Raw genomic sequence first — 22,784 nt, 5'->3', positions numbered from 1 at the left:
CTCCTCTCTCGTTCTTCCGCGCTGATTAAAGCGCAAAGGATTTTATTACAATAATCTTACTTTCATCTTTTGCCAGATAACTTTTTCATAATTCATAAGATGATCATAATAACATTATAATTCACAAGTGAACACGGTGCACACTCTGTAATTTGGAGCTGAAGGGCCCCGATGATTTTTTTCAAATAAGCTCTATAACTTGAAATCACTCGCCTGTTTTTATACATGTGCCATTCTTTCTTTAATACATTGAAGTATCACTCTAACAACTATAGTGCAAATTACACTTCAAAATTCCGCATTACCTCAGTCTAGAGACTGATATTTATTAGTCGTGGTTAGATGCAAAAATTTATCTTTAATGCAGACTGATGTGAATGAAACAAAAGATTCCAAGCTCAGTAGTTTGAACAGCCTTTAAAACCTTCTCAAACCGTAGAGCATACGGTTCTGCACTTTCAAAATACAGATCGTTCAATCTTGAATTTGAATCACAGAGTGCTTCTGAATACGGTCTCAAATTTATTCAAACTGATTTACTCGCCGTTTGGGGACCAAAAATGGCCAATTAACGAGGAGAGACATTTATATTTTATTTGGAAAGTGAGAAGATCTCTCTTTTAGAGAAGGGTTTTTCAAATTAAAGAGCTTCTAATTCACAAGTGTGCACTGTATGTGTGATTGTTTTATGACAGCTGACTTTGTACATATGAGTATGAGTAGTCATGCATAGTAGTGAATCATATTCACTTTTTTCTTTCCAGTTACAATTCAGCACAAAAATGAAATTTGAACCATCCCACAATTTCTCCTTTAAAGGTTAATTAATGTACTTTATGAATTTGTAAGAAGAAGAAAATTTCATTCTGGACATATAATATGTAATTGTCAAGTGCACAAAGATACCATATTGATACTCTTTGTAAGAAAAGCAAAAAAAAAAAACATACTTTTCCCTGAAGCTATCATGGAGCTAAGATTTACAAAAGAACTCATTAATTGTGTAAGACCTAGTTAAAATAACAACAGGCTCATGGATGAAGTGTAAAATCCTGTAAGCTCTACAAAGGTTTTTGAAGCCAAGCAAGTGGTCACTACACTAACCATGCTATCTAAAGTCACGCCAAAAATTTTTCATATGGGATCATTTTCAAGAGCTTCCCCAAAATTCAGAGTGAATGTTTACGAACATGATCCAAGCGGGCCTAGATTATAGTCGCTGAACCATGCCAATGTTGTCTCTCCATCTTTCCTTTTTGATAGGCTCATCTTATTCCTGCCCCTTTGTGATGGTAGAATCGCTACAGCCAGCAGGATACTTCTCTCCAAGAGGAAGAGTAAACTAAGAAATGTATTTAACCCTTTTATTTTTACAGATGAGTTACCAGATTTTTTCAGTCTTAGACCAATTTTGAGGAATTAGACCACTTTGGTCTTTTCAGTGAAGCTTAGTTACTTACAATTTATTTGTTTGATTTCATGAAATAACCTCGTTTTTCAAATGATCCGATTTGTAGAGCTTGTCAGAAACAAATTTTTCTTGTAAGAATCTATGTTATTTTCTTCATTTAAAGATCATCTGAATAACATCAAGACTCTTAACAGTCCTAATTCTATTGATCATTGGATAGTTAAAATCACGGAAGGTGAGAATTAGTTTTTTTTTCGATTTCATTTTTTTCCCCTAAGCTTCATCTGGTTCAAGAATTTTAAGATACAAGAAACCTGCGAAGTGTCCACTTTCTTTTGCATGTCAAACATAAAATCAAGATACAAGCTAGTTCTGCTGACGCTTTGGCCATACTTTTTGGCTGCCTGGAAAATAGTTTTTTCACCTCAGTGCACACTTTTTCTAAGGCCTATCAAAAGTCATGGTGATGCTGTACATAATATAAGCCACAGAAATGTTCACTCATATATTTTTGTGCCGCTGAACTTGTTGTTTTCTAATATTATTTCAAAACGTAGTAGAATTTAAATGATAGCAGATCGTGGTACTCGATGTTTTGAGAATCCTTTTCACTCTGTTAACCAAAAATTCATTTGAGAGGGGGAGGCTTTTTTTTCCTAGTGATACAATTGACTGTCTCTGTTCAAAAATCCATCTCATTCAAACATTATATTTTATAGGTATGGCCCACCAAGAAGAAAGTCACTCAACCCCAGCATTCATTGGATCTCCTGAATGTCAACTGAATTTCCCACTCCATTGCAACCCTCCAGGCGGTCATGAAAATATCCTCCTTGAAAATTGCGCCAGATTGTCACTCAGCTTAGGAGAGAACGGACTTCTCAAGGTAAAATTAACGTCTCTTTTCAACGCTCTCATCAGTTGGGGAATGTATTAAATCCCATGTAATTCTGGAATTTTAAATCGTTTATTCAGTGTTGGTTTAGAAAATCTGGACGTAAAGTTTGCATAATCTCTTTTTATTGTAAATTTGCCTACAGTGTGGTCGTACTCATAGTTGTACTTTGTTTCTTTTATTTACTTACCTATAAATGGTTGCATTGGACACTACTCAACCAATGAAAACTCCCTCAGTTAGAAGCATTTTAAAAGCAATTTACACCATGAAAATAATGATCTTTCTCATCCCCTTTTGTGTCATTTTTGACTATCAAATTTTTTTTCTAAATCCTTGACTAAGGTTGCAGACAAGGTTACTGGTGGTCTGCAAAACCTCAAAAGTCAGGGAATTTATGCAACCTAGAAAAGTCAGTGAATTTCACAAGTTGCATGCAGCAACCTCAGTGAGTGCTACTCGAAAGAGCACAAAAAATATCTGCTTGCCTTTTTCCTTAATTTGAATTTTCATCTGTGGAAATTTCGTCTAACTTTTTTAGCGAGAACCAGCATTATCAGAAGGAAAAAATTTAAGTGGAAGCTCAGAAATGTTTAGAGTCAGTGGAAAGCAAAAAAAGTCAGGGAAGATCAGGGAATTGGAAAATTATGAAATTATGGAAATCCGAACAGAGCGCACGCGGAAAAAAATGAATTTCTGATTTAACAATTTTGTAGTTAAAAAAAGTGTCCAACATGTTTCAATGTAGATTTTACGATAAAAAAATGCTAACTTAATTTGCTTTCTACTATTGTAAAATGTACACTTGAAACATGTTTACATATTTTTACATATTTTTAACAATTTAATGGATAAATTAGCAATCTATTTTTTCTGTGCTGTCATTCTTGTCATAACGTTTTTCCAAGTACAGTGTTCAACTTCTTAGGTTCCTGCTAGAATTCCGTAGTAAAAACCATTTAAAAATGTTTGCATCATGAAGTTTTTTGTCATTGCAATACAAAGTTTGGAAAAATTAACCCTACATCAAGAAAAACTCATTTCAAGGGGTGAAATGGAAACCGAGTCAGCCAGCCGGTCAATTGCGTTTTTTTTTAGGTGAATGTGTGTGTGGTGGATAAAGAAAGGAAAAAGTATCGAAAACCACTGTTTTGAACTATGTTTGGGGTGTGAGACTCAGTCTTGAGCTACATTTATTATAATGTCGGTGCAAATAATCATCCACACAGTATCAGAACTGTGCTATTAAGAATATGGAACTAATTTTAAACCAACAGAGCTCCTATTTGCAATGTAATTTTTGATTTGAAGCTATTTTCATTGACGTATGGAAACATTTTAACTCCTTTGAGTTGTGCTAATGGTGTTTTTGTCACTCAGGAGCAGTGCTGTCGCTCCTCATCAAGTAAAGCGGCTGCAAACCATCACATGACAATGGAAGAGCTTAAAGCTGTAAATCGTTATGCTGAAAGTACAAAAAGCCTTTCCTATTTGCCAATGGTAATTCTCACTCTTTGTACGCCCTTGTATTTTTCAACCTGGGTTCGCTTTAAATCCAAGCTCCGGCCAAAGTATTTAACCTAACACCAGCAATGTAGTCATCAAACACCCTAACTCACTCATTTTTTCTTCAGGGCTCAGGAAAGCTTTCACATACCATATTTCATGCAATAATTTCTATCAACCTAAGAATATACCTAGAATATACCTAGAACCAAGAATATACCTAGAGGGATCCACATTGACTGGCAATATCCTAGTTATGAATTTTAATTTGCTAATGATGCAATAAAGCTATCGTCAGCTCTAAATCTTTCATTCGGAATTTTTAGTTTTCTGTTTTTTTCTGGGGGTTGCTCATAAGGAATCGCACTCCGGAAGAAAGGAGAGGGCTCTAGGCCAATTTAAGAATCTCTCATGCTTCATATTCCTTTTTGCTTATAATATAATGCATTACTACTGAAAACTTCAAGCATTCCTTGAATGTTTCATATACTAGTTCTCCAGCTGTACATTTTATTGCATGAAGATGAAGGAAGTGTATATCAGTCTCCTACACTACAATGCACGAATTTCACTTTTCCATTCATTTCATCTGTGTGTTGCATGAGCGTACTCTTTGTTCCTAGATTTCTCCCTATGGTTGTTTCAGTGTGAAAGACTGTTCTGCCTCCATGCATTCATTTACTCTATCTTCAAATAGAAATTCCTCAACTATTTCAATTTTAACCGGTTGAAGTCCATGTTTAAAAGAAGTAATGTTGTATGAGACTGATTGAATGAAGTAAGCTCCCAAAAAAAAACAAAAAAAAAAGCAGCGTAGAAATTGTTTTATGCTGCAAATGTTTGTGTTAATAGTCTCTACTATGACATCTCCAATTTAACAGAAACTAGTTTTTTCTGACAGTTCAATATTGACGGTGGAACTGTAAAAATGCGTATCTGTTGTGGTGTTTCGAGATCTCCGTTACTTTTTTACTTTTCAAAGATCACTTTACAAAATCAATTTGAAAAATCAACATCATGGCTTATAATTTTCATGGGGAAAAGAAGTTTTTAAGAAATCAGGTTTAGTAGTTTTCCATGTGGACAATTAAGTATAGCAGTAAGTCTGCAACTCCACTAACCGTGATACGCATTTTGGCAGTTTCATTGTCAATATGTTAAACCTTCATGCCTTGAAAATTTCTGTTGATATTCCTTGATTAAAAAGAATACCTATGCACACAAATTCTAGTCATAGTGTTGCTTAGTTTTCTTGCAAAAAATAAGTCATCAGAAAGAATCATTCAAAGTCTAAGGTAGTTAGACTGATTCTAGTTGAACCCGCCTGAATGCTCTTCAGTTTAAAAAAACCGAAATGTCCTCCTTTTTTTTGTAATGGAATGGCCTCTAGAATTTTTCATTTATTCTATCCTTTTATTCCATGATATCTAACTTTCAGGAGATCATCTCGATGTAACTACATAATTTTTTAGGTGTAAAAATGCATGTGGACAGTTTTCTTCAGCCGTACTCTCTCATTGAATGGTGGTTTCTTACTTTGATTCATTTCATTTTTTCAAAGGTTTTTTTCTCATAATCAGAACATGGTACCAAAAAACAACAAAGTTTAAACAGAAATAATCAGTTTGCTCGTCAGAAAATTGTTTTGAGAGGGTCCCAAAATATTTAGTAGCAAAAAAAAACCCCAAATGGGTTCAAATGTTGCTTTATGTTCGATACTGACAAAGTCACTGCTCCGTTATAAACATGGTTTATGATGTCATCCATCGTAATTATGCACGCAGTGGTTTCCTCCACTTTCTTTTTCCAAAAGATGTGCTTTGAGCAAAAAATGTGTGTACATTCAAGCATCAGCACATGACAAATTCAAGGTAGATGTATTAATGCAAGCTCATAGTATGTAGCTATCACTGTGATAGATAGTGTTGTACACTGTTCTTTCGAAAAAGCCGTATCTTGGTTAATATCGGTAAGAAAAGTTTTGTGTATAGATAGAGCTTTAATGTTTTTTGCTCATTTATAATCTGCTCATCAAAACACAATCCTAAGACATTGCAACTGATCCGTCATGATTCCTTCAGCATTCTATTCACTTGATAATCAATCATGAGGTAAAAAATGGACAGTAACAGTCTGTATTTCCGCAATGAAAATGCTCAATTTCTATCGCTTCACAGAAATTAATTTTTGGCTTTGTATTCAATTTCCAATCTTTTTTACTGGAATTTTGGTTTACACACTTAATTTTGTAACGTCTTAATAAAGACATGCGCCTAGTTACTAATCCATTTCATCGTGTTTTATCTCACTGTGGAAATCGTAGATTTACTTGCCTTTTTAAGTCGATGTGAGACTAAAATCTTATTTTGATGCATGCTACCAGGTCCATGAAAGACAGACTGCCAGAATGAGAACGCGTTCCGAGTGGTTTCTTAATCCCTGTGAGCAGATGTTCCACTTCGATGTTGACAGTGATCCTGCATCCCTCAATATTCTCAAAGGAGCAAACTACGTTTGCCCTGCGACTAATGCTGGTAAGCATCAATTTCAGTCACAATAATTCTCGGGGTGGGGGGGGGGGGGGGGGAGCCGTAGCCCAGGGTTTCACAAAGAAAAACTCAAGAGGTGCAATAGAAATTGTAAAAACTATCCTGAGGAAATGTAGCATTTGCTTTTTGTAAAACATGAAACACTGATTGGATTCAATTTTTAGACAACAAGACAATCAACACATTCACAGAACTGCTCTCCTGTTGCAGAAGTTGCAGTCAGCACCAATCAGAGTATACTAAGGTTTCTTTCAGCACTAACAATTTGCAAGAAAAACCAAAGTACATCATACTGCCGTGCAACGCAAAAACGCTGTAACCGCCATTTTACATTTTTTGGAAACAATAAAAACTTGTGTAACTTGGGACAATGTTTTTACAGAATTCTTTTGCAAATACTGTCAAGAACTTAACTTGAAAATTTGAGGCACATGGGTGCAACAGTTTTTATCGTATTAAGTGTTAAGTTCCAAAAAACGAGGGAAAATCTTGATGGATTCAAGGCGTTCTTGTTTAGCACGGCAGCATACTCTAAAATCATTACTCTATTGAATGTAAAGAGTAAGAGTGTGGTCTGTAGAATAATTTAATCATTTTATTTTTCTCGTCTTTTTTTTTTACTAGGACTAAGTGCAAGCGCTGAATCTGTGAGCAAAAGGCCCAGCATCCGTAGAACTTCAAGTAGAACACATTACAGTCGTGGAACTTTATATGACAAAGAGAATGGTACGGACACCAAAAAAGCCGTTTCAAGACAGCCATCTAATGCAGCTGATTCACAAGACTGTACCTCCAGTGAGTCTCTAGATTCAACAGGCCAAAAACTATTGGTAAATCTTTCCTATAAACCTCGAATTTAAAATCACAACTCACCTTATTTTTCGCCAACCCATCTCTTCTAGTATTTTATTTGCTTCTGTATTCATCCTACATCAGAACCAATGTTCTAAAAATGTTTTACCGTACTTTTGTTGATCTGTTAAATGGAATTCTACAGAAAAGAAATAATCTAATTTCCATAGAAAATGAAGAAAGCTCGTCTAGAATAAAAGCAGGGCCAACTTTCATTTAACACATCTCAGTAAAAATTTGTATTTCAAAAATTAGCTCTATAATTGAGTTCTTTCTTGTAGAATCCAATCGTTTATAGCTTATTCAGGTAATCTTAATCCGAATAATTGTTGGAGTTATGACGTAAATTAAAATATTTCAAGTTGACGACTAAATTCTTTATTAGAAAAGCAATCAAAGGAATGGAAATGAATTGTTACAATCATTGTTTGAAAACACTTCCGAGGGAATGTAAAAAATTGACATAAATGCTCTCTGAGTAAGCTGGACTAACTGGAGCATTCTTTAATCAATGGTCTCTAAATTTAGTTTTTTTAAAATTCCTTTCTATATGGAAAAATGGGGTGTAGGGTGAGTAAAGTAAAGAATAATTATCTTCGCACCCAAAATATCTCTTTCATGGCTCAAATGCCTCTAAAGTCTTCTTTGTCAATTTTCAAGTCCTCGTCTGTTGAAAAATCAAAGATCATTGTAGTAGTGGTACGGAGCGTTATATCCGTCAACTATCTTTACTTTTTTTCAAACGCGCATCATTTTTTTATTCTTTTCTCTGGATTAATATTTTAAGCCTTACACAGTACTTCTTTTTGTGTTCTATTTCGTCATGCCCCATGGTAGAATCCAGCTCTCTGCTGTGCCACAGCGATAGGCCTTTTAGTTTTTACACTCAATTTTCTGCAAGTTATTGCTTTCATGGATTCTGGTTTTATTCGTGCTTCCTCTCACATTCTCAAAATATTATTATTTTACCTGGCTTATTGCATTTATTTTTTTTTTAAAATTTTGATCCAGCCACATTAACCACACATTTTAAAAGTTCAACAGTAATGAGAGAAAATTGCATTCTCTTCCATTCGTTGAACTTTTTTAGCCTGAAACTTCTTTTTCATTATTCAGTGGCACCTGAATCTACAATGCAACATATTGGGAGTTCAAGAGAAAATAGAGGGGCCCATTAAACTTTTTATCTAGAATTTGACAACTCAGATTTGCAGGGACGTTCAATAATGTTTAATTGGATGAAACTTAATGATGTGTAGGTTCTTTCAGGTGTCCGAAATATGTTTTTAGTCTGATAAAATTTTGAAATAAGTATGCATTCCACTTATGCATTTAATAACAAACAAAACAAGAAAATGACTTGTTTGAAGTAGCTAGATGATGTACATGATTTTACGAATGTAGTTGTTATATTTAGTAATTTTGAAATTCTATTTTACTGAAAGTGATCCCCCCCCCCCCTCTCCATTGTAAATTCAACCCCAGAACTATTGACTCAAATCTCTCTCTTACGGTACCTGTCACCAAAAGAAATTCTTAATTATTTTACTCATTCGCCTTTTTACCAATGATGGACCACCAGACAAGATGAGAACTCAAGCATTTTTTCATCAAAATTTCTTGTGGAACACGATTTTTACCGAAAATTACTGAAAGTAACTCCTAACCAAGATGTTACCGTTTTTTGAAGCATGAATTCCAACTTCCTGCTCATGAAATAAACCATTACTCACTTAAGTTAAATCACACTTTAATAAATGTTACTGCAACAGTCTTAGCAATCTGGAAATATGACAACCTCAATCTCAGCACTTCGGCTCAGTTATTGCATGTTGTTTACACTTTGGACAACACAAGGCAGTGAAGGAACACAGCTCATTGAGAAGCCTGCCAAAACTATTTTAGTACGCGATTTGATTCAAGTAGACTTTGGTTCTTCTTGTGGATGGAAAATTTAAATTTTTCGTAACCAATGTTGAATGAAAACGGTACTAACTTGGTTAGGAGTTCATGTTAGTAATTTTCGTTATGCGAATTGTGTTCTACAAGAAATTTTGGAGACGAAACATATATCAGAATGCTTAAATTTGTACCTTGTCTTGTGATCCATTCGTGATGATCTTTGCAGCTTGACTCATTATGTATCCAATTCGATAGATTTTTTATTTTCTCGGAGTCATGTCAAACTTGGCGCACAAAGACTATCAAAAGTAAAATTAATTTCATACTAGTCCCATCCAAAAGGATTATTTTAGGGTGTTTTTTGTGTATGATGAACAATCGTAATTTTTGATTGCATAAGTTTTGCATGATAATGTTTTTATATAAATCGTGACAAAATGATTGCAAACAGCAAAGTCAATTAAACTATTTCAAAGTATCTAGCCAATTGAATCTCTCTCAAAGAGAATTTTTTTCTACTTCATTGTAAATATCTATATTATTTATTCTCTAATTATAAATTACTTGGCTTGTGTAATTTCCTCTTTTTTTAAATTTTGATTTGGTTTTGCCTTTTATAATTTTTTTATTCGGAGGAATTTTATCACCAAATAATTTCAGATCTTTTACATCTGTCGATCATGATGTTCATTAAACTTTTTCATTGTTTATAACCGTATCACTTCTATCATTATAATTTTCAATTATTTATCATATTTATTATTTATTAATCATCACAGTTACTATCTCTACCTTGGCTATTCTAAAGTGCAGGTTGTATACTAATCGAACGAAACAAGTTGAAAATCTCATAATGCTTTTAGGAAAAAATCTGTTCATTCAAGTTTTAAAGTTATGTACAAAAACTCCAGTTTAATCATTTTTCTAAATTAGAGTTTTCTTTGTTTCTGATACTTGAATGGAAGCCTGTCACAGTGTCACTGTTACCAACCTAATATCTGCATCTTTTCATTTAAGAATAGAGAGGTCTTTCTAGACATTAATAACTTGTAGCCACAAGACTCTCTCATGGAAGCATCCATGACCTTGTCTTCACCCTAGCACCATCTATCTTGAAATGCTAAGCCAAGTGAAACCCACCAGTTTTGACCCAACGTCTAAATATGGAATAGATTTATATTGTTCATGAATAGCCAATTGATAGTCAGTTATTAAGAAGAACAACCCATTTTCCCTCTTTTTGATGTTTATTATTAATTCTTCCAATCAGTGTACCTAATTTTAAGAATGTATCTTGACAAAGTCTTAGGTATTGTAGTTGTTCTGTAAAGTACAGTTCTGTTGTCTTAGCCGATGAACCTATTGATATAAATGTCTCCTTGTAAGTGTCAGTATTCAGATCACTTGGTTTATTCAGAGTCTATGTCATTTTCCTGTTTTCAGCATTGCTTACTAAGGCTTGTTAGTGTGACCAATATTTGCTGGCAGTTTGAATTCTCTCGAAATTCTGTCACTGAGTTAAACTTCGAATAGGCATTTGATTTTGAAAGAAAGGACATGACAAACCTCTTGTGGAAATATTCTTTTAGTCGACTTTGATAGAACTTGCACATTGATGGCTAAAGTCGAAAAATGTTTATGTCAGATTGCAACATTGTGAGCCGTCACTCATGTTTTTTCTTGTTTTTGTTTTTAAGAAAAAAGAAAATCCAAGCAAAAGCTTTTGTTTATTTCAGTAATTTTCGATGTGCAAATCGTACTCTACCAGAAATTTTGAAAATGCTGCATAAATATAAATGCTAAAATTCATATCTTGTCTAGTGATGCATTGATCAGCAATCCAGCCAGAAATTTAATGACATTCAGCCTTTCTTAATGCTTTTTTCAACTATTGCAAGTATTGGTAATGCTAGCTTTTTCATAATCTAAGTTGCTTTATTTTGTGTTCCAATTATGTGTTCTAGATCTGAATATTTTGTTATTTTTATATTATATATCATATGTTACCTAAATGTTTTAGCGTTTAGAATGTATTTTATACATCTGTTTCGACTGTCGGTCATTAATCATTTTTAAGAAATTCATGTAACTTTTTATCAGCTGTGATAATTACCGATTACAGTTTTCATGCTCTTCTTTTTTAATCTTTATTTTATAATCACCATTAGAACTGTTAAGTAATTCTATCCTGTTTTCATTAATTTTCTACACTTTTTCTATCTGTAAACTTCAATTTTTCATGTATTTACTGAGTGTGAGACTCTTAATTCTAACTCGAAACAAAATCTCAGCTTGAGCTGTACGTAGTGCAATTTTTTTATCAAAAATACTGAATAAAATTTTCAGTATTTCTGTAGATGCGAATTGATACATTTTTTTTTTACCAAAATCTAAAGGAAACAAATCGCTTTTTCACCTCTTTTTAATTTAGTTTAAGTATATGGGTACGTTGCACATGCCTCTACTATAACACCAATTAAAAAACAAAATACGTTTTCAAATGAAAAATCTGCACTACTTCACGAATTGAATTATTTACCTATATCTTTCTCTATTGTAATTAGATTCGTCCAAATAATTTAAAGTCAAATTATTGGGATTTGCTGTCATTTATTAAGAGAGAAAATTTTCTCTCATTGGCAAAAGAGATTCATGCTGTGTTGAGTCTTTGTTAAAATCCTCCTCGGTATACTTTTAAGCAAAATGTGTTTCTTTCCTTCAGTTTCTCATAAATCATTCTTTTTGCTCCCAGCTTAAAATTCTGGGTTTTCAGGAATGTGACTTCAGGAAAGGGGAAACTGTAGCCAGTCTTTTGTGATGAGCGATTGAAATTTGGCTACCATTCAACATTTAGTTAAGTGCACAGTGCGTGTTCGTCTCTGTTTGGTAGCTTTTTTTAAGGATCATCTTGTGTATGGCAAAAATCCACTCCTTTATTGACACAAACATGGACTAGCTACAGCCTCCTTTATATAGGCGAAGCTGAGTCAAATAATCTCGCACCTAGCCATCGGAGTTCTCCTTTTTTCTAAGTAAGTTACTTACAGTATCAATTATGAAATTGAAAGAAAGAGTATCACATGTGTAGGGCTACAAAATAACTCTCATGGTTATTTTATGTTTTAAAAGAAAGTTGAACAATATCATCCAGAAACTTTTAAGAATACTTTTTGCAAAGTGAGTAAAAATTAACTGAAGCTATGAGGAGTTAAAATTCTGTTCTGCTTCATCATGAATATAAATTGTGATAGAAAATTTGCAGCATCACAAGTGAAATGGATATTTTTTTTTTGTTCCAGCATAATTATTCTTTCTCATGGCGTAAATAATATCATTGTCATTCTATGTTTTTCCTTATTTTCATCTAAATTTTGTATGTTTAGAAACCTGTTTGAATCATAGTTACTATTGGTTAATTTAATCCTGAACTGACCTAGAAAGTCTTCCGAAACTTACCAACACAATTTAAAATTCTTGCCCTATTCCCCAGACTTGCCATCAGGTGGCTAACAGACCATCAGACATTTTGAGAATGAAACTTCCTCAAGAAATATTCCATTATGAAGGTTCCTTGTGAAACGAGTCGAGCAAATTGAAAACCTCTAAAACGAATTCATTAATGAGAAGATAATGTTTCTCAACCATATTAGAATTAGTGAATTCAAACCTATCTCTCATGAAAAAAACCAAAATCAATGCAGGTCAAATTGGGTATTGAATACAATCTTATATCTATTGAGCAAATAATCAGTGTTTGATTTTAAAAAAAAAAAATTGTTTTGCTCTCTTTAATTTGCAAAACATTATAACATTTTGAGAAGAATTCAGTGAGCAGAAATAATTATTCCATCGTAAAGAGCACAGAAGTTAGTTGGTTGCAAGTGCTTGAGTGACGCCAGAAGACTTTGGTTTTTTTTGTTAAGTTTGAATTGATGTTTACAAAAATGTTTTTTTGTCTTATTTATGAGTGGAATCTGGGCATTTTTTATGTGTCGATAGTGCTTTACGTAAAATTTGGATGAATTGAGTATCAATTTCATACCCTGTCTTGTAGTTCATTACTTCCCCCGGATATCAGGAAACATCCATTAATTAAAGGCTGAGGAATTTAAGGAAAGAGATAAAGAGGAAACACCAACCCCGCATTCCATGCATGTGTCTTTGTGTCAGTGTGCAAAGAATATGTTTCTTGTACTTTTTAATGGGACCAAAAAATGATACAAAATGGAAAACGAGAAATATCCCTTTTTTAAAAACCGGAAACCCACCTTAAAAGAAATTCTTACCATTTCATTTCTGAATATGTACAGGAAATAAAGAGGAAGATTTTACAAAAATTTTCCTTACACCTCTTCTTGTCTCTTCAGGATTGAATTCTCCAACAGATCCCGCCTGCTTTTAGTAGTAAAGTGTATTTTTTATTGTATCCTGCATCAGTAGATTCCTCTGTTCTTTCACACTATTTTTCAGTCATTGAGAACTTTTTAGCTTGCCCTTTGCAGTTGATATAATGATTGATTGTTTGTTGAGTTTTTAATAATAGCCATCAAAGATCCTCTCCACACAGTCAACTAAAATGGAAGTATGGCCATTGTAAGAGTTCGAATTGTCATTTTTAGATTTATTTCAGTTTGTATACTTAGTCTGCCGAATCATACCACTCAAATTTGATGTCTCTTTAACTTTACGACCTTTGAAAGGAGTCAGAATTTCTTTCTACTCGGCCAACGCAGCAACTAAATTACATTTTATGCGAGAAAAAAATGTATCACAAGGATCTTTCAAAGGCCCCATTACTCTCCTTTATAACCAGCAGCAAAAACCCTCTACATATTCACTAATAACATTCCAGTGTTGCAAAACATCACCTGTTGTCGGGCGATTTTCTTTAAAATCTTTCTGTTTGTCATTTTCCCCTGCTGAGAGGGACTCGAAAAAGGTTTTAGATGACTGGCATGTGAATAATTGGATAAATTTATTGAGAATCAACCTAACTACATTACGATGGCCGAAGTCTGAAACCACATCCTCCATATTTCTACTCCCGTTTTATTTATTTATTTATTTATTTATTTTTTTTTTAAGAGAAACAAGCCAACTTTACAGCTTGAAATCCATACAAAATATTCTGCTTGGAGAGACGAAAAATCTGGGAAAGCTTCCAAGAAATTACGCTGACTAATTCTCTAGAGAGAAAATTAAATATGACAGAAAGCCTGCAATGTCACAAATGGAGATATATATGGTTTCACAATTTGGCCATTGATTAGCTTTTGTCTAATTTCCTCTCATGTTTTATTTTTTCAACCTAAAAGCAATCATTGCTCTGACTTGCAATTTTGTGAATGGATTCTTCCTAAGTCAGGAGAAATGGCGCCAAGGTAATGTGCCGTTTGGTTCCTTGCGAGAAAAATAAAACTTAGGAGGAAATAAGTCTACCTGAAACGAAGTTATGCTGATTCCGAGTGATTTCATCTAATCCGTGACCAAGCGCTCCTCAACTGGACTACATTTGCAATTAAGAACTACAATATGTGGCTTAGTTTACAAACAACGTATGTATCATAACTTTCCCCATGCGCAGAAGTGTGTTTACAGAGGAGCCAGAAATTGTAGTTCCTTATTGCAAAATGAAGTCCAACTCTTATGCATATGATTCCTATCTTTGAATTCTATCAATACCTACCGTGTGTAAGGACCACATTTTAGATACCTCATGAAAAAGACTACTAGCATTGTTTTTTCTGTATTCATATTTATGTTTTTATTCATGCATTTTTTTACTTCAAACGTAGATGTTACTATTTCACGACTCGCAATATTACATAAATACCTAGTTAAGCAAATCACCAGATTCCGTGTATTCCTATTGTCTACGTCTAAGTATCCCATCTTTTATACTGTAAATGAACCTATTTGAGTGTAAAGTGTTCCATCTTTTTTCTTTTAATCTACTTACTTAATTTTTTTTTTTTTGTAGCTTTTCTGCTCCACCATTATTTCCTTGTATGTTTGAAATGTCTTCCTTCTTTCATCAATTCATCTCATTATTTTCTTATTTCGAAAACCTCAGCTCTGCACCTAACATAAATTTTCTCTACATTTTTTTCTTTCTTTCTTTTCATTTCTGTATTTTTCAATCTCAGCTCTCCAGCCAACGTTACTTTGAAATGATCTAGCTATTCTAAATAAAAATCCTCGGTTAAGGATCATACTCAATAAATCATCGATAAAAGTTAGCCGGAAGTGAAGCAGAAATTTAACCTCTTAGAGTATAAAAAAAAAAATTCTTTCTCTCAGGGCATTAATGTCGTTAATAAACTCATTGATTTTTTCTTCTACTCAAATCAATAAATACAGACAAGCCACAATTCACAGTCGCAGCTGGCTGACTGGCCTTACTAATAACCTTCTGATGATCCTAGATGCCAATCACAAAATGGAGCTGGTACTTAGCTTTTTACTTCAGAATCTTATATCTGTATTCATGGAAGGAAGCCAAGACGAAATGAATAAGTATCGTCGACGTGAACGCCCTTTGGTGAAGTTTTTTTTTAGCGAAGTCTTTTAATATTTTGCTTCTATTTTCTTCGTACCTTTAAGTTATCACCTATCTCACTCTTTGAATTCATTCTGTGAAATCAATGATTTAACTTAAAATACTCTCTTTCAAAGCTTCCCTAAATAATGACACTTTCTGAATAGGTATGTGTGCAGAATTGAAGACTTTTGTAAGTTCGCTTTTGCCTCTTTGTATTGTCAACGCTTTCAAAAATACGAACAATAGAAGATGCAATTCAAAGTCAAATCTTTGCTCGATTTTTCTTCATTTTTTTTCTGTTTGTCTCTGATAATGTTCTTGCTGCATCAAGTTTTTTTATTAGATTCTTTACATTCCTTTTATAAAAAAAATTAAATTGTAATTTTCTCTTTTATCCATATATTCTTTCTCATTAGAATATTTTTTGTACCCTTGTAAGTAACGTCTGACACAAAATGTCTAAGTAGTGGCCCACTATCATGAGTCTCTCTGTGAAAGTATCTGTTCTGTTTTCAATTTAACCAGAATCAAATACGATCTTTTTCTTTCCTTTTTGTAAGCATCATTTTAATCTTTTTAAATGTATTCTAAGAGCTATTTAAAATATGGTTTTTCCCTTTTCAAAAATTTACCTGTACTGTAACTTTTATTTTGGGGAAATATATAATTTATATCTTGTTGAAATAGTCTTGCACGGAATTTTTTCTCCAAAACCGGCTGATCCTCAGTGAAATCCGTCTCCGTAGAATTTTTGTTTCCTCTCCGCAGCTCATTCAAACTCCTTTTAATCCTGCTAGGATTTTAGATTTTGTCATAATCTTTTAAAAATACTAAATCATCGACATAATTGCTCAACAGCAACACTTCAGTGGGCATAAATACGGAAAACGCATGAGTATCTCAATTTTAACGAAAATCTCCCATTTTTATATTCAATGGAAGAAGCAATTCATTGTGCTTGTGAGATCTGGAGATCTATCTTAGATCTTTTCTAATCCTGAAGGAACCAATACCTAACTTAAGACACATTTTCTACAAGCTTTAGGTCCAGATGCGGACTCAGCAATTTGGCAACACCGGATTTCCTCCACTTAAACCTATGTTAAATAATCGATTGTGGTTGGAGCACCAGGCCCCTCTAAGAATCGATAACTTTACGTAGTTTTAATTGGAGAAAAAACGGTGTTGCCAAATTGCTGGATCCGGCAATGCTTAGGTCCTGCCTCACCGGGCTCTGAATTAACCCCTAGATTGATTTACATCTCTGATTAGACTTTTTTCTAACTCTTCAGCGAAAAAAAAATACAAATATGTCGAATTTTTCCCGAGATGACCATGAAACAACTTTGCCTCATTCGTCGTTCTCAAATCGGAAATACGACCGGAAATAGGCATGGACCGCAGTCCACATCTTAGGATGGCGACGTTGTTATGTATTTAAACAATCAAAGCATCACTTATTCCGAAAATAACGATATCGTGATAAAAATTAGTAAGATAGTTTATTTCATTGGCTCATTAGGCAACGCTGCGAGAGAAACGAGCGAAACTCCCTCAATTGGTGTCGAAAGCGACACTCATTTTTTAACTCCTGGATGCAACTATTCGGGCTCCATGGATGTCCATGTTGCATACGCACGGGTGTGAAGGCGCTTTGACTGTCAGCAGGCACTTACCACTTCAACCTCGCCGACATGCCGCCGGGCTCGACTACGGGGTGATTGTTGAAATTCATAGACAAAGATATAGACGAAAAGGACTATGAAGCGATCAAATTGGATGAATTGGGCGGTACCTGTAGACTAAGGGAGAAAATGATGGACTAATTGTAGGATTTCTCGTGAACTGCCGTTATAGTTAGTCTATTACCTACCGCTTTTGTCCATTACAACCACCCGCTTCCACCAATACGACCCCTCCGCCATCAGGGCCGGATTAAGGGGGTGGCCACATGGGCCGCGGCCCATGGCGGCTTTAGGGGGCGGCAAATTTTGCAATTTTTTTAAATGTACCTAGCTATAAAGAAAAATCGGATTCAGAAAAAAAAATTACGAACGAGAAAAGGTGACAAAATCTCTCATTTCCTGAGAGCATATCTCTAATTTTGTCGTCCTTCTGTGATACAATAGACAGCACCTTTAATTAGTCGAGTTAAGACTAAGAGAGAAACCGAACACGGAATTTGGCCTGGAACGGCGCGGCGCAGAGAGCAATGATGACGAGAACGTGAGATGAAAAGGAGAAACCCTCGGCGCGGCGGTCGGCATGTAACACATATTAGCGCCTACAAGACTGCATGAATACTTCACGCATTGCGCCAAAGACACTGCGGTCAGCAGCGAGCGGGCAGCGTGAAACGCATAGCGCCTACAAGACTGCATGAATACTTCACGCATTGCGTCAAACACAGTGCGTGCAACAGCGGTCGTCCCGAAACGCATAGCGCATGTAAGACTGTAGGAATACTTCACGCATTGCGCCTAACACGGTGCGATCAGCGCGGCGCGGCGGCGGAAGTTAAAATTATTAAACCACATTTATGTTTATTCTTTCATAATTTTTTGGTTCATTTTTTATAAATGGAAGGCCTTGTCCATACAGAGATAGGTTTACGGAACTTAACTTTCGCGCCAAGTTCCGTGAACTTTTGCTAGTAGTGTTGACAGGGCTTTCGCAAAAAATGTGACCAACACGAGTAAACGCGTCTTATACACGCCTCCCCCTACGGCACGTTCACCTGATGGTTTTTATTGGTGTTTCAAAACGAATGAGAAGGGGGCGGCAAAATACAGGCGGCCCATGGGCGGCAAGTAAGTAAATCCGGCCCTGCCTCCATATCCCTTTTTTCTTATTTGTCTAAAGTTTTGTCTATCAATTTCAATAATCGGCCTGCTGCAAGGATCCATAATGAGCGCTCCAGGAAGAGCGCTTCAATTTTTCGTTTACACTACAAAGATTTCTCCTGCACAGGAATTGTTGCATGCAGGCGCAGGATGTGAAGTTTCAAGTATACCTCTTTGGTGCCACAGCAGTTATGATATCGCGATGTGCTGAGCCTGATTTGTAGAGCAAGTATTCATGTCTAAGAGAAGTCTATTCCAAGTGTAAAGGCAAAGTTGAATGCACTCTGTCGTTTATAGCCTCTCGCAGTACAAAGCCCGCCGCACAATGAAACAAGCCTTTCTGAAATGCAGGCAGACGGACATCAATTTTTGAGTAAAACTGCAAATTGCTATGTTGATTTTTCCTCATCATGACTTGCATGGGATGCTTCTTGAAGGAAATTTTACGATATTATCAACAACAAAACCACTTCTAAAACCTGTGCGTCCCGTACTAATAATATCCATATCGACGGTGTAAGTCGGCAATCACATAACTCGGTCTGCGACGTCGCAGACTTCCTGTCATACTTTATTTTTTTAACGGAAATTCTTTAAAACTGCCGTGATTTTACTTTTCTATGCGACCAAAATTCTACATGAACTTCAAGGAATGGTGTCAATTTGTCCTCCTTTATAAAAATAACATAGAGGCGGAGATTTTCAGACACCGCCAAACGAGACATGTGATCGCGGACTTACGCCGACGATACTATGCTTTTTGCGCCGACCGGCGCACATTGGGTCGAGTCAATAAGAGAGGTCGGACATGGGATTTTTGACTGAAACTGCAAATGTTGATGTTTATTTCGTCACATTTTAAATTTTGATGGGTGTTTCTGAAAGAAAATTTCACGAGAAAATCAATGAAACCCCTTTTAAGACCTCAAAGTTGTGTATGGACGGAGTTATAAGCTTTTAAAGTTGTAAATTTTGTCCGACCTCTCCCGTTGACTCGATCCACTGTGCGGCGCGGCGGCGGCGGCCTTGCTGCATTTGACGCATTGCGTGAAGTATCCCTGCTCTCTTGTAGGCACTAATATGCGTTTCCCGCTGACCGGCGCAGCGGCCGCTCTGTGTTTGGAGAGATTAGAAACGAAGATAGCTTGGACTTGAAAGAAACTGTAGAAACAGAGGGAAGATATTAATTTCGAAGAATGGCTAGGTAAAATTGACGGAACAGTTCATGCAGAGTGCAGACCAAAATATTCGAATAATGAGTCCGTCGAAAATTAAATGAAAATAAGAAGCAGAAGCTAATGCTAGTAAATTTCCTTCCGTGAAAAATTCCTCTCTCAAGTTGGGTTGGAAATAAAATAAAAATCCGTCAGATGAAATCAGAAATGGTCAAAGCGGTAATTTTTTAAAACTTCCGTGATTTTTCTTCTCTGTGCGAAGAAAATTCTGCAAAAACTCCAAAGAATGATGCAAATTTGTTCTCCTTCAAAAAATAACACAGAGGCGGAGATTTCAGACACCGCAAACGAGATATGCGATTGCGGCCTTGCGCCATCGATATGAGCTTTTAACGTTTCCACATTTTAGTCCGACTCCTCTTGGACTATTTCGACGGCGTAAGTCCGCAATCACATGTCTCGTTTGCGGTGTCTGCAAATCTCCGCCTCTATGTTATTTTTTTTTAAAGGAGAACAAATTGGCATCCTTCCTTGAACGTTTTGGCAGAATTTTCTTCGCACTGAGAAGAAAAATCACGGCAGTTTTGAAGAATTGCAGACCGAGTTATGTGCTTGCCGACTCACACCATCGATTTGGAAATATGGCAGCCAGTGAATTTTTATGCGACGTTCTTACCCAGCACGACAATACACAGGTCAAGGGTCGAGAGGGAACGAACTTGACGACCCCTGTGACACGCACCACTGCCCTACTCCCGGGCCGGAACATGTGAGCGACTGGATCACGAACGATTCGGTTCATGAATGGGACGGTGCCTGCGGCGCAGGACGCGGGCAATATGAAGGCTCACGTGCCGCGCTGGTTGCCTATACCCCTTGGCACCAGCTCAATCGCGCGCGGGAAATAACCGCTTCTGGTCGGTTTGAACAGGCCTCCCCTACCCCTATCGATCCACCCCGCCCGCTCTTGAACTCGGAACTCATCTCGACTCGCATCCACTCTTTCGCGCCAAATTCACGCGACTTCACCCACTGTCTCTCGTTCCGTTCGATGTTTTTTCCGAATTTTGATCGGCAAGCGGATAGAAACATTTTTCAAAATGAACGTCCGAGTTTTATTCTCTATGCGACCAGCTTGATCGTTCGTGTTTTCCTCCGTTCGTCCGAGTCAAAACAGTGAAGTCAGCACGCGTGCATGTCGTTTCAGTTCTACATTTCTACCTTCGATAAGTTGAGATAGAAAAAACTCGCTTCTGTTTTCCCGTCGGTAAAGCTGGCGTAACCCCCCCCCCCCCCTCTTCAAAAGAAAATAACAACACAAAAATGAATTCGTATTCTAACAGATTAGTCGTCGCTGGCATAAGATCTTTGCAGTATTTGTGGAGTGGTCCGAATTTTTACTTGCCGAAATCAGTTTTCAACCATGCTTACATCCAGAACGTCGCTTTTGGACTCGGCATGAAACGTGAGTACAAAATTAGACACCTATTCGAAAATTAACCCGTGCCTGTCAAGTATTTATTCATTTTTAGATATTGCATGCACGACTTACTTTACCGACCTCAGAGAAAAATTGCCCTAACCTGATGGAACACGATTTGGAAGGACTAATTTTAAGATTGCTTTACTTCAATCTGGCTGTACACAATCGTTTTTTTCTTTTGTTATTTTTTCCTTATGCGAGGCGGTTTTATGATGACGTAGACAACCAGCTGTCAGGGATGAAACAAAAAATAAGTGAACTTAGATGCGCCTCAATGGACTGATTTAATGGCTACACCATTCGATATATCGCCGTTGAATTGTGCCGATCTTAAAAATCGCAGGAAACCGATCGATCGATTCATAGCAGTTCATTTGATTGGGATTGATCCATCGAACATATCGAATGACGCAGCAGGGCCGGATTTAGGGGGTGGCCACAAGGGCCGCGGCCCATGCCGGCAAATTTAGGGGGGCTGGCAAATTTTGAATTTTTTTTAAACGCAGGTGTAAAAAATCGGATTCAGAAAAAAATTGCAAACGAGAGAAGGCGACAAAATCTCTCATTTCCTGAGAGTATAGTAATTTCTAATTTTGTCGTCTTTCGGCGATACAAGAGGCAGCACCTTTAGTTAGTCGAGTTAAGAGAGAAACCAAGCACCCAATTTGGCCTGGAACGGCGCGGCGCAGAGTGAAATGATGACGAGGACTTGAGATTGAAAGGAAAAGCCCTCGGCGCGGCGGTCGGCGCGTTACACTTATTAGCGCCTACAAGACTGCATGAATACTCCACGCATTGCGTCAAACACAGTGCGGTCAACAGCGGTCGGCGGGAAACGCATGGCGCCTACAAGAGTGCATAAATACTTCACGCATTGCGCCAAATACAGTGTGGTCAGCGCGGCGCGGCAGCGGAAGATAAAATTATTAAACCACATTTATGTTTTGCACATTTTTTTGCAAAAAATGTGTCCAACACGAGTAAACGTGTCTTATGCACCCCTCCCCCTCCGGCACGTTCACACGATAGTTTTTATTAAGGTTTCAGAACGAATGAGGAGGGGGCGGCAAAATACAGGCGGCCCATGGGCGGCAAGTGGGTAAATCCGGTTTATATCGATGACCGAAGTATGAAACCACGTATCTCCATCGCATTGTTTTGAAATTTTCGCTACAATTTTATTTTTTCGAAGAAGAACAAGTCGACCTTTTAGCTTTAAATGTATACAGAGCATCCCGCCAACACAAGAAAAATCAAAGAAGTTTTCAAGGAATTACGCTGACTAGTTTTCCAAAGAAAAAATGAAACAGATCTTGAAGTCTGCGACGTTGCAAACGTAGATACGTGGTTTTGCACTTTGGCCATCGATATGTGATGCCTTAGGTAAATTTCTTCATTAGCATGGTCCGTCTGAGCATGTCCAAATTAATCCGTCCTGTCTCGTGACGGTGCGCCTTCAAATCTGTTTGCTACTACACTACGGACAAGGGCATTGATGGCATTGAATGCAGGCTGTGATAACTGGGGATTACTGCGTGCACTCAAACGCGCGATCTGCGGTTTTTACCAAAAAACGAATCCTTGCATGCAACTATGTCTGAAAGCTCGAAAGTCATTGTGCATTGCA

General features: G+C 36.4%; 1 protein-coding gene across 2 annotated transcripts in view; it reads left to right on the top strand.

Annotated features, from left to right (window-relative positions):
- Positions 1-16,340, top strand: part of RhoGAP71E (Rho GTPase activating protein at 71E) — a 30,187-nt gene extending 13,847 nt beyond the window's left edge. The window contains exons 8-11 of one of the 2 annotated variants that reach the window (XM_072303744.1): positions 2,131-2,297; positions 3,687-3,806; positions 6,196-6,346; positions 6,986-16,340. In XM_072303744.1, the coding sequence (XP_072159845.1) occupies positions 2,131-2,297; positions 3,687-3,806; positions 6,196-6,346; positions 6,986-7,221 (674 nt within the window). In that variant the 3' untranslated portion in view covers positions 7,222-16,340. The remainder of the gene's footprint in view (positions 1-2,130; positions 2,298-3,686; positions 3,807-6,195; positions 6,347-6,985) is intronic. The other variant, XM_072303745.1, reaches the window with a different exon arrangement.
- The last annotated feature ends 6,444 nt before the right edge of the window (positions 16,341-22,784 follow it).

This window comes from Bemisia tabaci, chromosome 8, assembly GCF_918797505.1.
Source record: "Bemisia tabaci chromosome 8, PGI_BMITA_v3".
NCBI lineage: Eukaryota > Metazoa > Arthropoda > Insecta > Hemiptera > Aleyrodidae > Bemisia > Bemisia tabaci.
Note: the sequence above shows the minus strand (reverse complement) of the source record. Positions and strands in the feature narration are given on the sequence as shown.